This window comes from Nicotiana sylvestris, chromosome 11 (assembly GCF_000393655.2).
Source record: "Nicotiana sylvestris chromosome 11, ASM39365v2, whole genome shotgun sequence".
NCBI classification, from domain to species: Eukaryota; Viridiplantae; Streptophyta; class Magnoliopsida; order Solanales; family Solanaceae; genus Nicotiana; species Nicotiana sylvestris.
In genome coordinates, this window is record NC_091067.1 from 83,001,698 (window position 1) to 83,021,519 (window position 19,822).

General features: G+C 38.0%; 1 protein-coding gene and 1 pseudogene across 1 annotated transcript; both read left to right on the forward strand.

Annotated features, from left to right (window-relative positions):
- The first annotated feature begins 9,136 nt into the window (after positions 1 to 9,136).
- Positions 9,137 to 17,513, forward strand: LOC104221527 (disease resistance protein RUN1-like; annotated as a pseudogene).
- Positions 11,922 to 12,917, forward strand: LOC138881248 (disease resistance protein RUN1-like). The gene is made up of 2 exons (XM_070161461.1): positions 11,922 to 12,073; positions 12,173 to 12,917. Exons 1-2 carry the CDS (start codon positions 11,922 to 11,924, stop codon positions 12,915 to 12,917), a joined length of 897 nt encoding a protein of 298 aa, XP_070017562.1.
- Positions 17,514 to 19,822: the final 2,309 nt, after the last annotated feature.

The window sequence follows — 19,822 nt, forward strand, 5'->3', positions numbered from 1 at the left end:
TAGCCCAAATATCAAACACCTATAGACAATCAAGTATCAAAACACAAGACCCATCAATTACCCATACTAGGGTTGAGCCACAACCCTAGCTAATGGGTCTAGCTACTCATAATTAGAGAAGAAAACAAAGAAATAGATGAAGTGAAACTCATAATAATTAATTGTTAAATTAAACTTGAAGATTCAATGTTGAAATCACACTAAAATTACTCAAAATAGGTCGAAAAGACGAAGTCACGAGCACAGTTCAGTACAAAAACTATCTGATGACCTAAAAATGGGAAAATAATATATTTATACTAGGCTAAAAAATCTGGACAAAATACCCCTGTGGGGCTAGTGCGGACCGCACAAAATCGAGTGCGGCCGCACTAAGGTTCTTGACTTGAATATCCTGCTCTCTGAACTTGGGCAATGTGGACCGCACGAAATCGAGTGCGACTGTGGTAGCTACTAGTGCAGTCTGCACAAAAAGGAACGCGGACCGCGGACCGCATTGACCTTCATCCTCCAAAATACCACCTCTCTGAACCTTGGCTCCGCGGACCGCACTAAATCGAATGCTGCCTCAATAATCCTAATGCGGACCGCACAAAACCCCTTGCGGCCGCATTACCTTTAGGCCTGAATAACAGCCTCTCTGAACTTCACTTGTGTGGACCGCACTGGCCCTGTTTGACTGAGCTTTGTCTTGTCTTGGTACTTGTGCAAGTTTCACTCCTTTTTGAGCTGGTTTTTTGACACTTTGTTACCTTGTTAATCAAACCTGCAATCAAGCACAACTTGTGAGCATTTGGGAGTATTTTGTATATATTTCTAATCAAAACTTAAGCAAGAAGGAGTGTAAAATGCATCATATTCCCTAGTTATCATTATACTACAAAAGACATCACAATGGTGATGTCAATTCTTGGTACACGCTTCTTCCCAATGGGATGTGGCTGCTGCACTATCTGCTGCACTGTCGCGTGTGCAGTTGCAGGCAGTCACTTTCTGCAGTTGCATTCCAGCTGTATAGTTGACTTGCACTTCTGTCAGAGAACACCAAGAGATCAGGTCCCTGTCGTGTTCCTCTTTGTAGCAGTTCATTAGCTGGAGTTCAGACTGAACTTCGTTCATTTGAAATGTGTACTAAGTGAGTCAGGTTCTCTATTTGATTCTTAACAATAAGTTTGTTAGATCATCAAAACATAAGATGCATAAGGCAAATACATTGAAAACCCATCAAGACGCGACCTTTCAATCACTTCTGTCACTGACGTCACGGGATTGACATTATGATCGAGGCATCAGAGGATCGAGGATCAAATCGTTTCTTATCATCTTACTCTAAGAAACATGGGACTATCTGTATATGGTAGAAATTAGGTATGACGGATTTCGTGGGCTCGAAGGTCACTTGGAGAACAAGTTCGAAATGGACCAAGCTCGAGCCTGAGGGCGGAGTACAAAACTCGAAGATCGAAGTGCTCGATGAACACTGATGCCAAGTATGACCAACCTCGAGATAATACCGTTACGGTTTTATAACAGAAAGAGTGAGATTCCCGCAGTGGCCCCTAAGATCATGGGGTAAATTCCGGAACGGATTTTCACTATGCGGTTAGACAGTTGTATAATAAGATTCCCAACTACAATTAGAATTGTACCTTATTTAGGATTCTCCTACTATATAAAGGGGACCCCAATCATTTGTAGCACATCAATCATTGACAAGAGAATATACATTCTTTACTTTCTTGCTTATTACTCGCCAGAATTGTCTTTTAGCTTTGTTGTTCTTAATGACCTACCTCGAGGCCATCTTAGCTTGAGGTCGAGGCTGGCTTGTTCACTGGTTTGATTCAACTTATTTCTTTAATTTATACGTTTGATTCTTTGATTATCAGTTGGTATTGGACTAAATCACATATTTTAAGACCTCAATATAAATTTAATTGTTACTCGAATTTTAGGGTAAACAGTATCAAAATTATGAGTGTGTGAATTAAGAATTTGGGATGTTATAGTAGTAAGTTCGTGGTGATGGCTTAAGAAAAAGCTCAGAAATACCACTAAACTTGGCAAAATGGCTTACATATACCACAAGGTGTGAGGGGAGGGGCTGATAAGTAACGGAGGATTTAAATAATGTGACTTGGCAAAATTTAGTACTAATTAGATAATTTGTGTTTCATCAGTGGATAATGACACATAGGGTGCAAAATGGCAGGGGCTAGGGTACACTCAAAACCAACTATTAACGAGTGACATATGTGAGGCTTTACCTTGAGTCCAATGGAATATTTAAGCTTTTTTAAAAAAAAACTTTAATAACAATAGTGTCCAGTCAATTTAGAATGGTGCATCCTAAGCACATATTCCCTTGTAAAATAACATGAGAACGACACTCACGATTTAATTTTTGGTCCAAGTCTCATCTTCTAATGATATTACAGGGACCATTCATACACCAAAATATGCATAGAGATGAAGAGGTGCAGATTATTGAATATTTTCTCTAAAATTTATTACTCTAAGGGTGTGTTTGGTATGAAGGAAAATATTTTTCAGAAAATACTTTTTAATTTTTTCATGTTTGGTTGACTTAAATGTTTTGAAAAATATTTTCTTCATGAACTCATTTTCCTCCAATTGAAGGAAAATATTTTTCCTATCAAAAGAAGGAAAAATATTTTTCAAAACTCTTTTTCAACATTCCACATCCCCACCAACCTCATCCCCATCCATCCCACCCCCAAACCCCCCGTACCCTACCCACCCGTACCCCTACCCCCATCACACCCCAACCTAGCCCACCACTACCCTAAATAAAAGTATTATTAAGAGTACTTTTTTCGTGTTATAAATAGAGTATTTTTTTCATTTCAACAAAATGAGTATATTTTTTTCATGATGTAGAAAAAGTATCTTCTTTCGCTTCAACAAAATGGATACTTTCTTTTTCATGTGTGGAAAAAATAATTTCTTTTATTTTAACATAACAAGTATTTTCTTTTCATGATGTACAAAAAATATTTTCTTTCATTTCTACAAACTAAGTATTTTCTTTTCCTGAAGTAGAAAAAGTATTTTTTTTCAATAAATTAGTGATGTAGAAAAATATTTTATTTCATTTTAACAAAACGAATACTTTCTTTCATGATGTAAAAAAAATATTTTTTTTATTTTAACAAACTGAGTATTTTTTTCATGATGTACAAAAAGTATTTTCTTTTCCTTTCAACAAGACGAGTACTTTCTTTTCATGATCTAGAAAAAATATTTTCTTTCATTTCAACAAATCGAGTATTTTCTTTTTGTGATGTACAAAAAGTATTTTTTTTTTCATTTAACAAAATGAGTAATTTTTTTCACGTTGTAGAACGGATACTTTCTTTTTCAACGAAAAAAAGTATTTTCTTGTTAGTTATCGAGCTTAAATTTCAATGTTGTTCTTGTGTGAAAGAGTAAAGTAGCACATTGGTTCCATTGGGTTTGTATGAATTTTGTGGGTTTGTATGAATTTTGAAAAAAATAATTAATTCTTGAAGAAAATAGAGTCCCGCAGGAGAATGGGCCGGGGAAGGGGGAGGGGAAGGAGTACTGGGAACATGAAGATTTTGGGGAAGGTGGGTTGAGAAGAGTAGCATAAAAAAATATTTCTTAAAAGTATTTTATACTCTTTAACCAACAACAACAACAACAACAACCCAGTGTAATCCCACAAGTGGGGTCTGAGGAGGGTAATATGTACGCAGACCTTACCTCTACCCCGAGGGGCAGAGAGACTGTTTCTAGGAGACCCTCGGCTCAAAGAGACAACAAGAGACACTATATTAGTACTATCAATAGACTCATAATAAAACACCATAAAATACCATAAAATCCATAACATAACATAAATACCATAAAAACAAAGTAACAGCAATATAAGAGATATAGGAAATACGAGAATATGTAAGGTATTAATACACAGAAGATAAAGTCCATCATCAGTAGTTGATCAATAGCATCCTAAGACTAATTCCTAACTGGCTAGTCTCACTCTAGTGCGCTGTAAAAAAGACATCACAATTTCCCCTAACCTACAACCTTAATGCTCGATCTCCACAATTCCCTGTTTAGGGCCATGTCCTCAGTAACCCTAAGTCGCGCCATATCCTGCCTGATCACCTCTCCCCAATACTTCTTAGGTCTCCCTCTACCTCTCCTCGTACCCACCACCGCCAGTCGTTCACACCTTCTCACCGGTGCATCAGTGTTCCTCCTCTGAATGTGCCCGAACCATCTGAGTCTTGCTTCCCGCATCTTGTCCTCCATGGGGGCCACACCCACCTTCTCTCGAATATCTTCATTTCTAATCTTATCCTTCCTTGTATGCCCGCACATCCACCTCAACATCCTCATCTCTGCAACTTTCATCCTCTGGATGTGTGAGATCTTCACCGGCCAACACTCGGTCCCATACAACATAGCAGGCCTAACCACTGCCCTATAAAATTTACCTTTCAGTAACAGTGGCACTTTCTTGTCACACAGGACTCCCGTCGCTAACCTCCATTTCATCCACCCCACCCCTATACGGTGTGTGACATCCTCGTCGATCTCCCCGGACCCCTGAATAAACGACCCCAGGTACTTGAAACTACCCCTCTTAGGGATGACTTGAGAATCAAGCCTCACTTCCACTCCCGCTTCCGTCGGCTCTGCCCCAAATTTGCACTCAAGGTATTCCGTCTTCGTCCTGCTCAACCTGAAACCTTTGGACTCAAGGGTATGTCTCCAAACCTCTAACCTCTCGCTGACGCCGCGTCGTGTCTCGTCGATTAGGACTATGTCATCAGCAAATAGCATGCACCATGGCACCCCCCCTGAATATGATGCGTTATAGCATCCATCACCAGGGCAAATAGGAAAGGGCTGAATGCAGACCCTTGGTGCAACCCCGTAATAACCGGAAAATAATCTGAATTGCCTCCTGCTGTCCTAACCCGAGTCTTAGCTCCATCATACATGTCCTTAATCGCCCTAATGTAGGCAACCGGGACCCCTTTAGCCTCTAAGCATCTCCATAAGACCTCCCTAGGAACCCTGTCGTACGCTTTCTCTAGATCGATAAACACCATGTGGAGATCCTTCTTCTTATCCCTGTATTGTTCCACCATCCTCCTAATAAGGTGGATAGCTTCTGTGGTAGATCGCCCCGGCATGAACCCGAACTGGTTGTCTGAAATAGACACCGTCCTTCGCACTCTCATTTCTACCACTCTCTCCCAGACTTTCATGGTATGACTTAGTAATTTAATACCCCTATAGTTGTTACAGATCTGGATATCGCCTTTGTTCTTATACAACGGGACCATTGTACTCCACCTCCACTCTTCGGGCATCCTATTAGTCTTGGATATAACATTAAGCAACTTAGTAAGCCATTCCAAGCCTGCTCTACCCACACACCTCCAAAGCTCAACCGGAATTTCATCTGGTCCGGTAGCTCTGCCCCTTCTCATCTTACGCACTGCCTCCATGACCTCATCGACCTCAATGTCCCAACAATCACTTAGTTCATGGGGGCTGTCTGCGTTCCTCAATTCACCTAGTACAATATCCTGATCCCCTTCCTCATTTAGAAGTTTATGAAAGTAGGTCTGCCATCTCTTCTTTATCTGGTCATCCTCCAACAAAACTTTGCCGTCCTCATCTTTTATGCACCTCACTTGGTCCAAATCCCGAGCCGTCCTCTCTCTCGCCTTAGCGAGTCGGAGTAACTTCTTCTCCCCGTCTTTGTTCCCTAGTTCCTCATACAAACGAGCAAAAGCTGTCGTCTTTGCCTCCGTCACTGCCATCTTTGCCTCTTTCCTAGCTACCTTATATCTCGCAATGTTCGCTCTCTTCTCCTCCTCTCCAGCGCTCCCCACTAACCGCATGTAAGCCACCTTCTTCGCCTCCACTTTACCTTGTACAACTGCATTCCACCACCAGTCTCCTTTGTGGCCACCGGTGCGGCCTGAAGATACCCCTAACACCTCTCTCGCCGCCTTCCTTATATAGTCCGCCGTCGTCGACCACATAGTGTTTGCGTCCTCACTACTTCTCCAAGCTCCCATTGCCGACAACCTTCCTTCCAACTCCTGGGCTCTAACCTTAGTCAAGGCGCCCCACCTAATCCTCGGGCGGCCTCGTACTGACCTCTGTTTCCTTCTTATCATAATACTAACGTCCATCACCAAGAGCCTATGTTGCGTTGCAAGGGTCTCACCTGGGATAACTTTGCAATCCTCGCACAACCTTCTGTCGCATCTCCTGAGGAGGAGATAGTCAATTTGAGTCTTTGCCACCGAACTTTGGTAAGTAACCAAATTCTCCTCTCGCTTCGGAAAACTCGAGTTTGCACTCACTAGATCGAATGCCTTGGCAAAATCCAGCAGTGAGATGCCCCTTCCATTCCGTTCCCCGAAACCAAAGCCGCCATGAACCTCCGTATAACCACCTGCAGACGACCCAATATGGCCATTGAAATCCCCTCCTATGAATAGCCTTTCGGAAGGTGGAATACTACGAACAATGTCATCCAACCCTTCCCAAAAACGCCTTTTAATCTCCTCCTCACAACCTACTTGCGGTGCGTACGCGCTAACGACGTTTAAAGTACACTCACCCACCACCAATTTAATAGTCATTAGTCTATCATTCACACGCCTGACCTCTACCACCGACTCCCTAAGAACGGCTATCTACTAGGATACCCACTCCATTCTTACCCCTCACGACTCCAGAGTACCACAACTTATACCCATCCGCGTTTCTCGCCCTCGATCCGACCCACCTAGTCTCCTGGACACACGCTATATTAATCTTCCTCTTCTGAAGGATCTTCGCCAACTCTATAGACTTACTCGTTAGCGAACCTATGTTCCATGACCCGATTCTCAACCTATAGGCTCCCTTGCCCCCTCTACGTCCCTTGCCTCCCGACCTACCCCCTGACCCCGGGCTCACTCTTTGTCCCACACTCTGCCCCACCTGAGGGCATGCCTTTAATCTATCATCCCAGACTGCCGTCACTACACCTATGACAGATCTACAAAAGACTCGCTAGTGCACAACGGACAACGAATCAAACTAGAAGGAAACAAGTGACTACCTGTACACCTATTGAATGATTTAACTATTGTGAACTAAAGTAACATCAATTTAGCTAACACCAGTAGAACGGGAGGTACCAATTCCCGAGAACCAAACCTGTGTTGATTTGCAGCCCTCGATATACTTGCAAGCTCACGCACCGCTTCCCACCGCCCTTTGCTGACGCTCGTCCAGGTTGCTCTCCTTTGCTAGTGCTCGTGCGCCCAACTTGTCTCCAACCACTTTGAGAATATCCCTGAAAATACAGAAAATACCACGACCCAAAGACCAAAAAGGGCTATCACCGCTACCACTGGTGTAGCACCGAAAGTAACTAGCAGCCGAAATTAACTGAAGAAAAACAACAAGCAAGCTTCTGAAATATGCGAGGAGATCCGGCAACATAACAGCATCAAACCGGTGACCAAATGGAATCTAAAGCATAACTACTACCATTAAATTGCAGTTGTAAGCTAGTAAAGGAAAACTGAAAATCAGTAAGTAAAACCAAAGAAACAGAGCAAACCAAACAAATCTTTTGCTACGTACAGAAAAGCCAGCAATTTCGGTTTTGGAAATTTCGAGCTTTATTGACATTTACTTCAACAGATTCAGTGAAATAAAAGTAAAAAATCTATAGCTAAGAATAATGAGAGTAACGATTTGAAATTGGATTGTTCTTTGATAAAAGGGGTTTTGAGCAAAAGTGGCGATGATAGAATTGGAGCGGTAGAGCAAAAAGGGGGAATTTTATTCTCTTTAACCAAACACTAGAATATATATATATATATATATATATATATATATATATATATATATATATATATATATATAACCACTTATTTTCCATAAAAAATATTTTCCTTCCATACCAAACACACCCTAAGTTAGCACTTTTAAAATTTATGTTTGCACCTTATTTTAAAGTTAAGGTGTCCACCCGTAATTTAATACTCCTAGCAAGGACAAAAAGCTGTGGTATAACCTCCTTAAACTAATTCTAGCTTGTTTGACCAAGCTTCTTCCATCCCAGGAGTATTTTTTTAATTTATAAAAAATACTTTTTTTTCAAAGTTGATGTGTTTGGTCAAATTTTTGGAAGAAAAAAAGTATTTTTGAGGAGAACTGAAAGCAATTTTGTAGACACAAAAAAAAATAGCTTTCTCTCCGAAAGCACTTTTGAAAAAAATACACTTAAAAACTATTTTTAAAAACTTGACCAAAGACTAATTGCTATTAAAAAATACTTTTCAAATTAATTTATCAAACACAAACGGTTAGGGGTGTTCATGGTTCGGTTTGGATCGGTTTTCCCCTAGAAAGAAACCAAACCAAATAAGTCGGTTTTTCAAATATTAGAACCAAACCAAACCAATTAAGTCGGTTTTTTCTCGATTCGGTTTATGTCGGGTTTTTTCGGTCATTTGTCGGTTTTTTCTTAAATATAAGACATACACTACCAAACACATATTCCGGCGACCACATTTTCAACGTAACACTATAAAATCAATTGCCCTTTGAGAAATCTATTATTTACTAAAATATATTGATGATAATTGAATCAAATACTAATGAATAATTTAAGGACTCAATTAAAAATATATTTTTTTAACATAAAATGGTTTCTTACACTTAGCAAAAGAAAACTACCAATCAAACTAGAATATAAAGTTAAAGAACTATACTAAAAGTGCAAATGATTAACATTCACCATAAAATTTTTGAAACTTTGTATAAAAATATACATATATATAGGTGTAATAATAAATTTGTAATAGCTACTCCTATAATCGGTTTGGTTCGGATTTTTCGGTTATATTTTGATTAAAACCAAAACCAAACCAAATTTGATCGATTTTTAAAATTCAAAACTAAAACCAAACCAAATCATAAAATATCAGTTTTTTTTATCTATTTGATTTGATTTTCGATTTGGTTCGATTTTTCTGGTTTGCATGAACATGCTTCTCCCCAAAGTACTTGGTAAAGCTGCAAAAATCCGCAAATAGTGTCCTAAAATTAAAAAAAATCATTTTCAGTGGACCTCTGTCGTTGACACATGATTCTGATTTCCAGCTGTTGCGACTTGTCACTTGTTGTGTCTCAGGTGTGCATTGCGAAACAATTTTGCAGAGATGCTTACCTTTAGCTCCATTAGTACGTCCATGGAGAAACCTCTGGATCCAACACTTTCATCTTCATCAAATCAAGTATTCTTGAGTTTTAGATCAGAAGACTCTTGCTGCATGTCTTTCACTGATCACCTTTACACTGCCTTAGTTCAAGCTGGGTTTCAAACATTCAATCAGGACACTGACACAAGAAAAGAACAACTCCACAACGCAATCCGAGAGTCTAAAGTTTCGCTGATTGTCCTGTCCGAAGGCTATGCCTTTTCTCAATCATGTCTTGATCAGCTCGATATGATTCTGACATGTAAGGAGAAATTGGATCGGGCAATTCTACCCATCTTCTACTATGTGGATCCTTCTGATGTTAGGAAGAAGAAGGGAAGGATTGGGGAAGCATTAGCATTGCATGAACAAGAATTGAAATGGGAAAGCAGTGGAAGGGAAAGGGTAGAAAGATGGAAGGAGGCACTTGCTAAAGTTGCTGACTTGGGGGGAATGGTCTTACACAATCAAGCTCTTGGGTAATTATATATATCTTTCTCCCCTTTTAGTCCATTTTAATGTCTCTTTTTCTTCTTCTTACTCAATTTTCTTCTTCCTTATAAAGACCCTTTGACAAGAAAAAAAAAAACGGAAACAAGAACAACTTATGGAAAAATATGTGTCTTGGCAAACCACTGCCTTGAAAGTGATTTCGGCCCGACTGGGTGCCAATCGACTGGAAGTTTGGAATTTGCACAAAACAATTATCCAGAATTCAGTTGAAGAAGAAGAGAGATGAAGGTTTTTTTTTCTGTGTTTGAAAACTTCACAAAACAGTAGAGCTTTTACAAGAAGGAGAATCTTATTTGGGGGTTATGAAATTAGGATGAATAAGAATCCTTGCAAACGTGATATAAGTTCTGAAATTGCAGTTAACAGAATAACAAAAACTTGATTAAAAGAAATCAAAAGGAAAAAAAAGTGGAAGAATAATAGTAGCAGTTAATTGTCCCACATTGGTTGTGGGAATGAGTTGTTACCACTTTATGGTCTTGGGAAATCTCACCCAATGCACTAGCTTTTGGGGTTGAATTAGGTCCAACGTTCATTTTCATTTTGCGAGGGGTGTTAAGTGTCCCATCTTGGTTGAGGGAATAACTTGTTATCTCCTTGTTGGCAGTTCAGCTATATCTTACATTCTTGTCTCGTTTTCTTAATTTACAGGCCTGAGTCGAAATTTATTCGAAAGATTGTTAATGTGGTCACAAATAGACTAAGTCGAACAGCTTTGTATGTTGCACCTTACCTAATCGGCATAGATTACCGGGCTAAGCATATTAGCTTTTGGCTGCAAAATGGATCGGCTGACGTTGGCATATTGATGGTTTGCGGCATGGGCGGTATAGGGAAGACTACTCTGGCCAAGTTCGTCTACAATTCAAACTTTCATGCTTTTGAAGGTAGCAGCTTTGTGCTTAACATAAGAGAAATTTCAAAGCAACCTAACGGTTTAGTTAAATTGCAAAAGCAAATACTTTCTGACATTCTAAAAAGGACAAAGGAACGAGTATCATGTGTTGATGAAGGAATTGTTAAGATTTCAGATGCCTTAAGTGGCAAAAGAGTCCTACTTGTTCTTGATGATGTGGATGATTCTGATCAACTAAATGCAGTATTGGGGATGAAAAGTTTATTTTTCCCAGGAAGTAAAATCATCATAACAACCCGACATGAGCGAATTCTAAATCCTCACCTAGTTGATAAGGTGTATACTGTTGAGAAACTGGACACGGACGAATCCTTAGAGCTCTTCAGTTGGCATGCCTTTGGAAAACCACATCCTGTGGAAGGTTTTCTTGTGGGTTCAAATGAAGTGGAGAAACGGTGTGGAGGAATTCCACTTGCACTAAGAGTTTTGGGTTCTTCCCTGGCAGGACAAAATTTGGATGTATGACAAAGTACAATAAAGAAGTTGCAAGTTGTTCCTAATAATCGGATTATTGAACTGCTCAAAATCAGTTATGAATCTCTAGAAGATGATGATAGGAGTTTATTCCTTCATATTGCCTGTTTCTTTCTCTGGGAGGATAAAGATTTTGCTGTCAAAATACTGGATAAATGTGAGCTTTTCACTATAGTGGGGATCCAAAACCTCATTGATAGAGATCTCTTGTCACTACCAAATGGTAGGCTCTTCATGCATCAACTTATTCAAGATCTGGGAAGAGAAATTGTTCGTCAAGAATCTGTTGAGCCAGGGAGGCGTAGTAGACTGTGGCATCATGAAGAATCTTTGTACGTATTGAGAAACAAAACGGTAAGCAACTTTATCACTTTAGGCTTTTTCCTTTAATCCATGCATGCACTTTTCTCTTACATGTCTGTCTCCTATTTTTATTAGGGAACTGAAGCAATTGAAGGCATCATTCTCGACGGAAATATGCGTAAAGGACAAGGATCAACCAGGATAACATCTAATGAAAATTATGGCAAAAAAAGTAAAGTGGAAGAATTTATGAATAATTCTCAGGAAGATCGACCAAAGCGGAATTGGATGTCCATTTTCTCTCGTCATATCATGGGCACAAGGGAAGTTCCAAATGAGGATTTGGAAACTGACTCATTCACAAACATGCACTAGTTGAAATTTCTGTTGCTTAGCAATATACAACTTTACAGTAAATTTCCCAAGAAATTAAGATGGTTGTTTTGGCGTTATCTCCAATTAGAATCCCTACCAAGCGACTTTCCGATGGGAAAACTTGTTGCTATAGACCTTTGTTACAGCAGCTTGAAACAACTTTGGACAGCACCAAAGGTACTTTGCCCATGCCCTTTGTCATTATCTGCTTGTAAGTATTTATCATCAGTTGCATCCAGCATTATTTTAAGTGATCAGTTGCATCTAACATATCTTTTCGTTTCTCTTGTTCGTTTGACTAGTTACTCAGATGGTTAAAATTTCTCAATCTCAGCCACTCTTATCAGCTTAGAAGAACTCCTGATTTTTCATTACTTCCCAACCTTGAACAATTAATCCTCGAATATTGTACAAGTCTAACTGAGGTGGATGACACTATTGGATATCTGGAAGGACTCACTGTTTTAAGCCTTAATGGTTGTATAAACTTGAGGAGCATTTCAGAAAGTGTTTGCCGTTTAACACATCTTGAGACCCTTGATATCTCTGGTTGCTCGAATCTTGAATATGTCGCGCTGAAGCTTGAAAAGTCGGATTTTCCAAGTGAGCTTTCAGATGAAAGTGGAAGAAACCAAATAGATAGTACCAAGCTAGTAAGACCATGGCATACAATCTTGTGGTCTTTGCTGAGGAAGGAGAAAGTATGTCATAGAGTTTCACCAATCAGTTTTCCGACTTCTCTAGTTACTCTAAGACTTACTGACTGCAATCTGGGTGATAATGCATTTCTCCATGTTGATTTTAGTAAGCTCAATTTGCTGAAAGAATTGAGTTTGAGCCGAAATCTACTTTGCCATCCCCCAGAGAGCATTAGATATCTTAGCAGGCTCGAAAACCTTTCACTAAATTCGTGTACAAGGCTAAAATCAGTACTCGAGCTGCCAAATGGTGTTGAGATTGTTGATACAACTGACTGTATATCCTTGGATAAAGTATCAGGCGCACCTAGCTCATGCAGCATTCTTTACATAAATTGTGCAATCTGGTTGAGATGAGCCCTAATTTCAAGTTAGAACATCTTGAAAATGTCAATGCAGAAACTCTCGGCTATTTGGGTTTGTCAAACTTGGAGTTGATTAGAAATGTTACTTTTAGATTAAGATTTGACATTCAGAAATTGCATACTGACGAAATGGAATTTCCAGAGTTTGTCCAAAATGACATGGCAAAATTACAATCTCTCCCACCTAAGAAGCTTCCCGCTCAGGTGCATCTTTCTGGTTTTGTGTAAAATGAGGCATATATATTATATGATCAACTGATTGTGCATCTGCTTAACATTTAATGATTTTCATGTCTCAGGGATATTACTGCAATGGCGTCTTCTCCACATTCCTATCGGGTGAACACGTGCCAAGTTGCTTTGACACGAAGTTGAGTGAGCCTTTCTGTTCATCGTTCATCGTTCCTACTCCTGATAATCATAGAATTTGAGGCTTGAGTTTTTGCTTGGCGTATACATGCTTGGAGAGTGAAGAAATGGTAAGTGAGGGCCATTGCCTGTCCATTACAATTAATAATTTGTCGCAAAAGTTCAAGTGGAAGCAAGACCCTATATTCTAGCTATTCCTGAAGTTGAAGAGCGGATGATGTGGTTAAGTTATTGGGAAATTGTCAACTCGTTGCAAACAGGCGATGTTGTAGAGATTTCAGCCAGTGTTGGAGATAAACAACGTTTCAGTATTAACGAGGTTGGAATGAGGATTATATTCCTGGAAGAACAACAAGACCAGGACAAAGAATCTAATTGTGAAGTTGAAGAGTTTTTTTCTAGTCCATGTCATCAGAATTTGCTCCTTGTCAGAGTCTTCCCGATGTGATAAAAGGTAGTTATTAAGATGGTAGAATAAATTGTTGGCATATGAATCAGAGTTCTTGCTCAGGTCTTAATTGTTGTTTCTATTACACTTAATGTTAAAGGATAGCGTCCTCTGTCTTCATTGGATAGTACAAGGGGAACATAGTTTTTTTCCCTCATCCCGTCTACATGATTTTCTTTTTTTAAGCAAAAAATTCTTTGCAACTAAATATCATGTCAGCCTGGGACATCCTGCTATGTTTCTTTTCAGTCATCGAGGTCAACACCTTGTACAGGAAGTGAATTTTAAAGCTGTAATTTCATTTACTGAGCTCTATGGAGATTCTTGTATCAAATCATATAGTGCGTATTCAAGGTCAATTTGTCACGTCAAATGCATCTTTACGTGTTCTCAGGAAAAAAGAAACAAGAACGAACACTAGGGCAATCCTATATTGCTAATGTGGCTGTCAGAGTGGGAAAATGTTGGCGTGAATCTTCAGAAGATATGAAACTTCCAGAGGTTTGTCTAAATAGGTAAGATTACTTCCTGGTGAGAGTAGCAACTTTTCGATATGCACCAACATAGGTAGTGCTTGTTATGTTCCTGAATCCTGATCTTGCATGTTTGCTCATTTCATCTTCTTTGTAGCTTGTGCTGGATTTTTTATTTCCATTCTCTATCGTTTCCTTAGATTCTGTCAGTCACGTAGGACTGTTGTCATGCATTTAGCCAAAGGTAAACTCAAGATTTTAGGTCAGTGAGTGCAGAGTACTACAGACAAACTACTCCTTTGTGACAATGTGTGCCGCTCTGTGTTATATAAATATGCGCCTGCATATGGAACATTAAATTTGTTCTCGCAAAATTCCTTATCAATCAATTTGAACCCCTAATTAATCATCCTTTTGGCATAATCTTAATCATCCTTCTTCCAACGTGTAGATCTGAAGTACGATCCCCTCGGATGGGTTTTTCTGCACATTCACAAATTATCCTGGCTGCATCCAGTGTTCACTTCTAGTCCCCTTCATGAAAAACATTATCTTTCTATCCTTATAAAAGTTGTGGACATATCTTAAATCTTTCTGCAGGACAATGTCAGATGGAGCTCTTTTGCAGCATCAACACCAGATAACAGCTTCTGTTGAAGGGCCTTATGGCCAGAGTGCGGAACCAAAATATTGTTAATTTTTACTAAAAATACTCAAATAAGTGTAAAAAAAAAGTTACCAAAGTATATATAACGCCACTAATAGTGGCACTATACAGTAACGTTAACTGTACCGTTACTGTATAGCGCCACTATTAGTGGCGTTATACTGACAAACTTACATAGCGCCATTAATAGTGGCGCTATATGTCTTATACCTGAAGACATAGCGCCATTAATAGTGGCGCTATACCCCTTAATACAAATCCCCCATCTTCTTCTTCTTCTTCGTTCCATCTCCGTCTTCCATCTCCCTCTTTTCACTTCTGGTCCCCCCCCCCCCACACACACACCACCGATCTGCCCCCATTTTTAAAAAAAAAAAAATTTGGGTCCCCTTCACATAAAAGTTTAATATTTGTGGTCCCACTGTCGAGTAGAGCTTCGTGTTATTGTGGATTCACTCTTCCGGAGTCAAAATTTCGATCTATCTACATTTCAAAAATTCTAAATCGAGGTATTTCGATTTATTTTAAGTTGAAACTTTTATAACAATGCATATTACTTGATTTGTATGTGTTCTATTTCGGTTTGTGTTTATTTTTTCCGAAACTAGCATGTTAAATTTTATCCGGATTTAATTTTAGTGTTGTATAAAAATATGTAAATTAGTCTAAAAATGTGTTTGTTAATATACTCAGGTATATTTATGTGTTTTTATGCCGTTTAGTTTAGATTATTTTTTAGCGTAGTAAAATGTATACTTTATTAGCGTAGTAAAACGTAGACCTTTTTAACGTAGTAAAACGTAGACCCCTTTAGCGTAGTAAAATGTAGAGTCTTGTAGCGTAGTATTGTGTAGTAATTGTTTAATTATCTTATATTCTAGCACGAAACCCATATATATATATATATATATATATATATATATATATATAATTTTTACAATTTAGTTATTAAATAAATATGAATAAAAATTATTAAAAAAACATAAAATTATTAATGATAGTTTGGTAACACTGAGCTTCAGAAAATCTAGCACGAAACCCATAATTATAATATATATATATATATATAATTTTTAAAATTAAGTTATTAAAAAATATGAATAAAAATTATTAAAAAAACATAAAATTATTAATGATAGTTTGGTGCCACTGGGCCTCAGAAAATCTAGCACGAAACCCATAATATATATATATATATATATATATATATATTATTTTTACAATTTAGTTATTAAATAAATATGAATAAAAATTATTAAAAAAACATAAAATTATTAATGATAGTTTGGTAACACTGAGCTTCAGAAAATCTAGCACGAAACCCATAATTATAAAATATATATATATATATATATATATAATTTTTAAAATTAAGTTATTAAAAAATATGAATAAAAATTATTAAAAAAACATAAAATTATTAATGATAGTTTGGTGCCACTGGGCCTCAGAAAATCTAGCACGAAATCCATAATTATAAATATATATATATATATATATATATATATATATATATATATATATATATATATATATATTTTACAATTTAGTTATTAAATAAATATGAATAAAAATTATTAAAAAAATATAAAATTATTAATGATAGTTTGGTACCACTGAGTTTCAGAAAATCTAGAACAAATTAAATATATATATAATTTTTACAATTAAGTTATTAAAAAATATGAATAAAAATTATTAAAAAAACATAAGATTATTAATGATAGTTTGGTACCACTGGGCACGAAACCCATAAGTTTATATATAATTTTATACAATTAAGTTGGGCACGAAACCCATAAGTTTATATATAATTTTATACAATTAAGTTGTTAAAAAATATGAATTTAAATTATAAAAAACACACATAAATTTTAATGATAGTTATTAAAAATTATGAATTTTCAGTTGACGACATGGATGCACCTATACATCCCGGCCCTCGGACGTCGGAGCTACTACCCCTACAGCCCCAGCATACATCCAGGGACGTCGCAGGTGACCCCATCGGGTCAATTCTTGATCATGGGCTCGGATTTTCAAGGAGTGGAGTTGGGTAGATATTTCCCTGGCCCGTCTACCACTGATGAGTCTCGACCGATCCGAGATTTTGATAGTGGGCACCGACTGAGTTATGGCAGCTCATCACATGCGCAGGTATGAGTTTATTAGTATTAATTTTATTACTGTTTTTACTATAACTTATTTATTTTGTTTTAACTTTATTAATTTACTTTTTTAGGCTTCATGCGATGCTGCGACAGATGACTACATTCAGGATCCAGACACGATTATGGTAAGACAATATAAATTTTTGTGAATTGTTATGTAGTTTTCTATACTAAGTTTGATATTATTATGTAGCCTTCTACTGGACCTGACAGCACCACCGATACATGTCATCCTGTGCCGCATCCGGCCATAAGGAGACGACTTGATGATGATGATCCTGATAGCGTACCCGGGCGGCAGGGGATGCGCCTCAGGCCAACGGCTACTTTGAGACACACCGGATGCGGGACACATTGATTCGGTCTTCCATATTTTTGTTTTTTTGGTGTAAATAATATTTTTTTGTACATTAACAACAATATTTAGTCGAATATGACAGTTACTTTTTTTTAGTTCAAATTTCGTTTTATAGTTTTTGGTATAGTAACACAACAACTTAAACTTAACTTCCACTTAAATTAAAATAAAATTAAGTACAACAAACAAGGAAAACATTAGTACAACACAAACACAAACATAACAGGCCAACATAATAAAAAGACATGACATATGAAAATGACACTAAACACGTACACGTAAATGCTCCATTCTCAGTTGTCATTTATTCTTCACTCCAACCACTTAAATCGTTCTTCCATTTGTTCTTTTTCTTCTTCTAACTCTTTCACTCTCGCCTTCACCTCCGCAAGTTCTCGTTTATATTTTTCGTTGCGTTCCTTGTGTGCTTCATAATTCCATTCAGCTCTCCATTTTTTATCTTCCACCTCCTTTAGTTTCTCCCTCATATCTGTAATAATTCTATCTGCCTCCTTTTGTATTCTATGCTGGTATAACAACATATTATGAAATTCCTGTAATCTATCCCTGTAGCTTTCCTGATAACATGGTTCCTCAGCCCATTCATCAAATTCACAAGTAGGTTCGTCGGGTTGCTTGTACAACTTGTTCATACAGCACCAATAGCGGCGTCCAACGTTAGCACCTTCCCACCCACAATCCATCATGCATGGTTTTCCACATAAGCAAATTGGTGGACGACCAGGTTGAGCCATTTGTGAACTATTTGCTTATAATAAAAACCTTACTTACTTTTAATGAAATATTTCTTGGGGGAAATTTTTAGCACACAAAATAACTACAATGACCCCATTATTTATAGGCTAAACAATACACATATAACGCCATATCTAATGGCGCTATATTAGATAGCGCCATATCTAATGGCGCTATATTAAATAGCGTCATATCTAATGACGCCATATCATGATGTTGACGAGACGACTTTATGTCAGTCGGTCACACATATCTAATGGCGCCATATCATGATGTTTTCAGCTTTTTCAGTTCGACAAGACAAGACACACATAGCGCCATATGTATATTTTGTGTATTAAATATCGTGATAGCGACAAGACAACACACATAATAAATATACCGATAATTATATTAAATTATTATTTAAATAGGTAAAAAGGGAAAGTACAAATCATAATTAACAAACAAGAAAATATTATTTCATAAATACTTAAATCGTATACATAACAACTAATTATTACAACATGAACTCATGGGTAGTTAGGTACAATAGAAGAACACCCGCCCTGAGCTTGATTATTGTTGCCACCCAAAGGACATTTTCTACGGTCGTGGCCTGTTTGCGAGCATATACCACATTTGCGTGCATATACGATATCACTAACATCCATTTGGTTCCGTATACGCGTTCTCTTCTGCACCTGTCTTTTACGCAAATAGGACTTGTTACACACCATTTTAAATGGTTCTGGGGGCCAGTAATGCTCAGAGAACCCACTGGTTGCAGCTGACCACTATATGTGTTTACGTATTTGGAAACACTATATTGTTGATCAATATAGTTGGTCTCCGCATAACCAACACGTTGAAAACACTTGATGGCATGTGAACAAGGCATGTGGTAGATTGACCATTTCCCACATGAGCATAACCTTGTGGATTCATTTACAGTATGTACATTATTACCCCGATTATTATGGATAGCGGTGCGAACTTCAAAAATACCTCGTTCGTTATCATATTGCAAAAAGGAATGCCAATGTGCTCGCCGTCTGTATTTCTCTAATCTCTTCATAGGCACTGGCATAAATTCAACACCCCTTTCCATCAATTCCGTTGCAGCTGCAGACCGTTGTACAAACCTCTCTGCCATCTGCTTGAACGACATACGCACCATGGCTGTGACGGGCAATCCTCTTGCCGACTTTAATAACCCGTTGAAGGATTCTGACACGTTTGTAGTAAGAATTCCCCAGCGTCTGCCACCATCTGCATGCAACGTCCACTTTTCAGGATCATGTCGCATTAACCAACGATATGCTGCATCGTCTTCTTGCCTGATAGAATCCATATGCCTCCGGAATTTATGTTGTTGGTGGTCTGTTGCTGCCATCCACATCAAATCATGTAGATCTTTTTTGGGATGTGCCTTCTTGAAATTGGCCTTAAAGTGCCTCACACAGTAACGGTGGTATGCATAAGGTTCTTGCCAGGCAGGAAGGTTCTCCACAGAACTTAATATACCCCCGTGCCGATCAGATATTAGACAAATACCTGAACGATGTTTGACAACGTGCTCTTTCAAGTGGTTCAAAAACATTGTCCACGTCTCTGTGCTTTCATTTGCACAAATAGCAAAGGCTAGAGGAAATATCTGTCCATTTGCATCCACA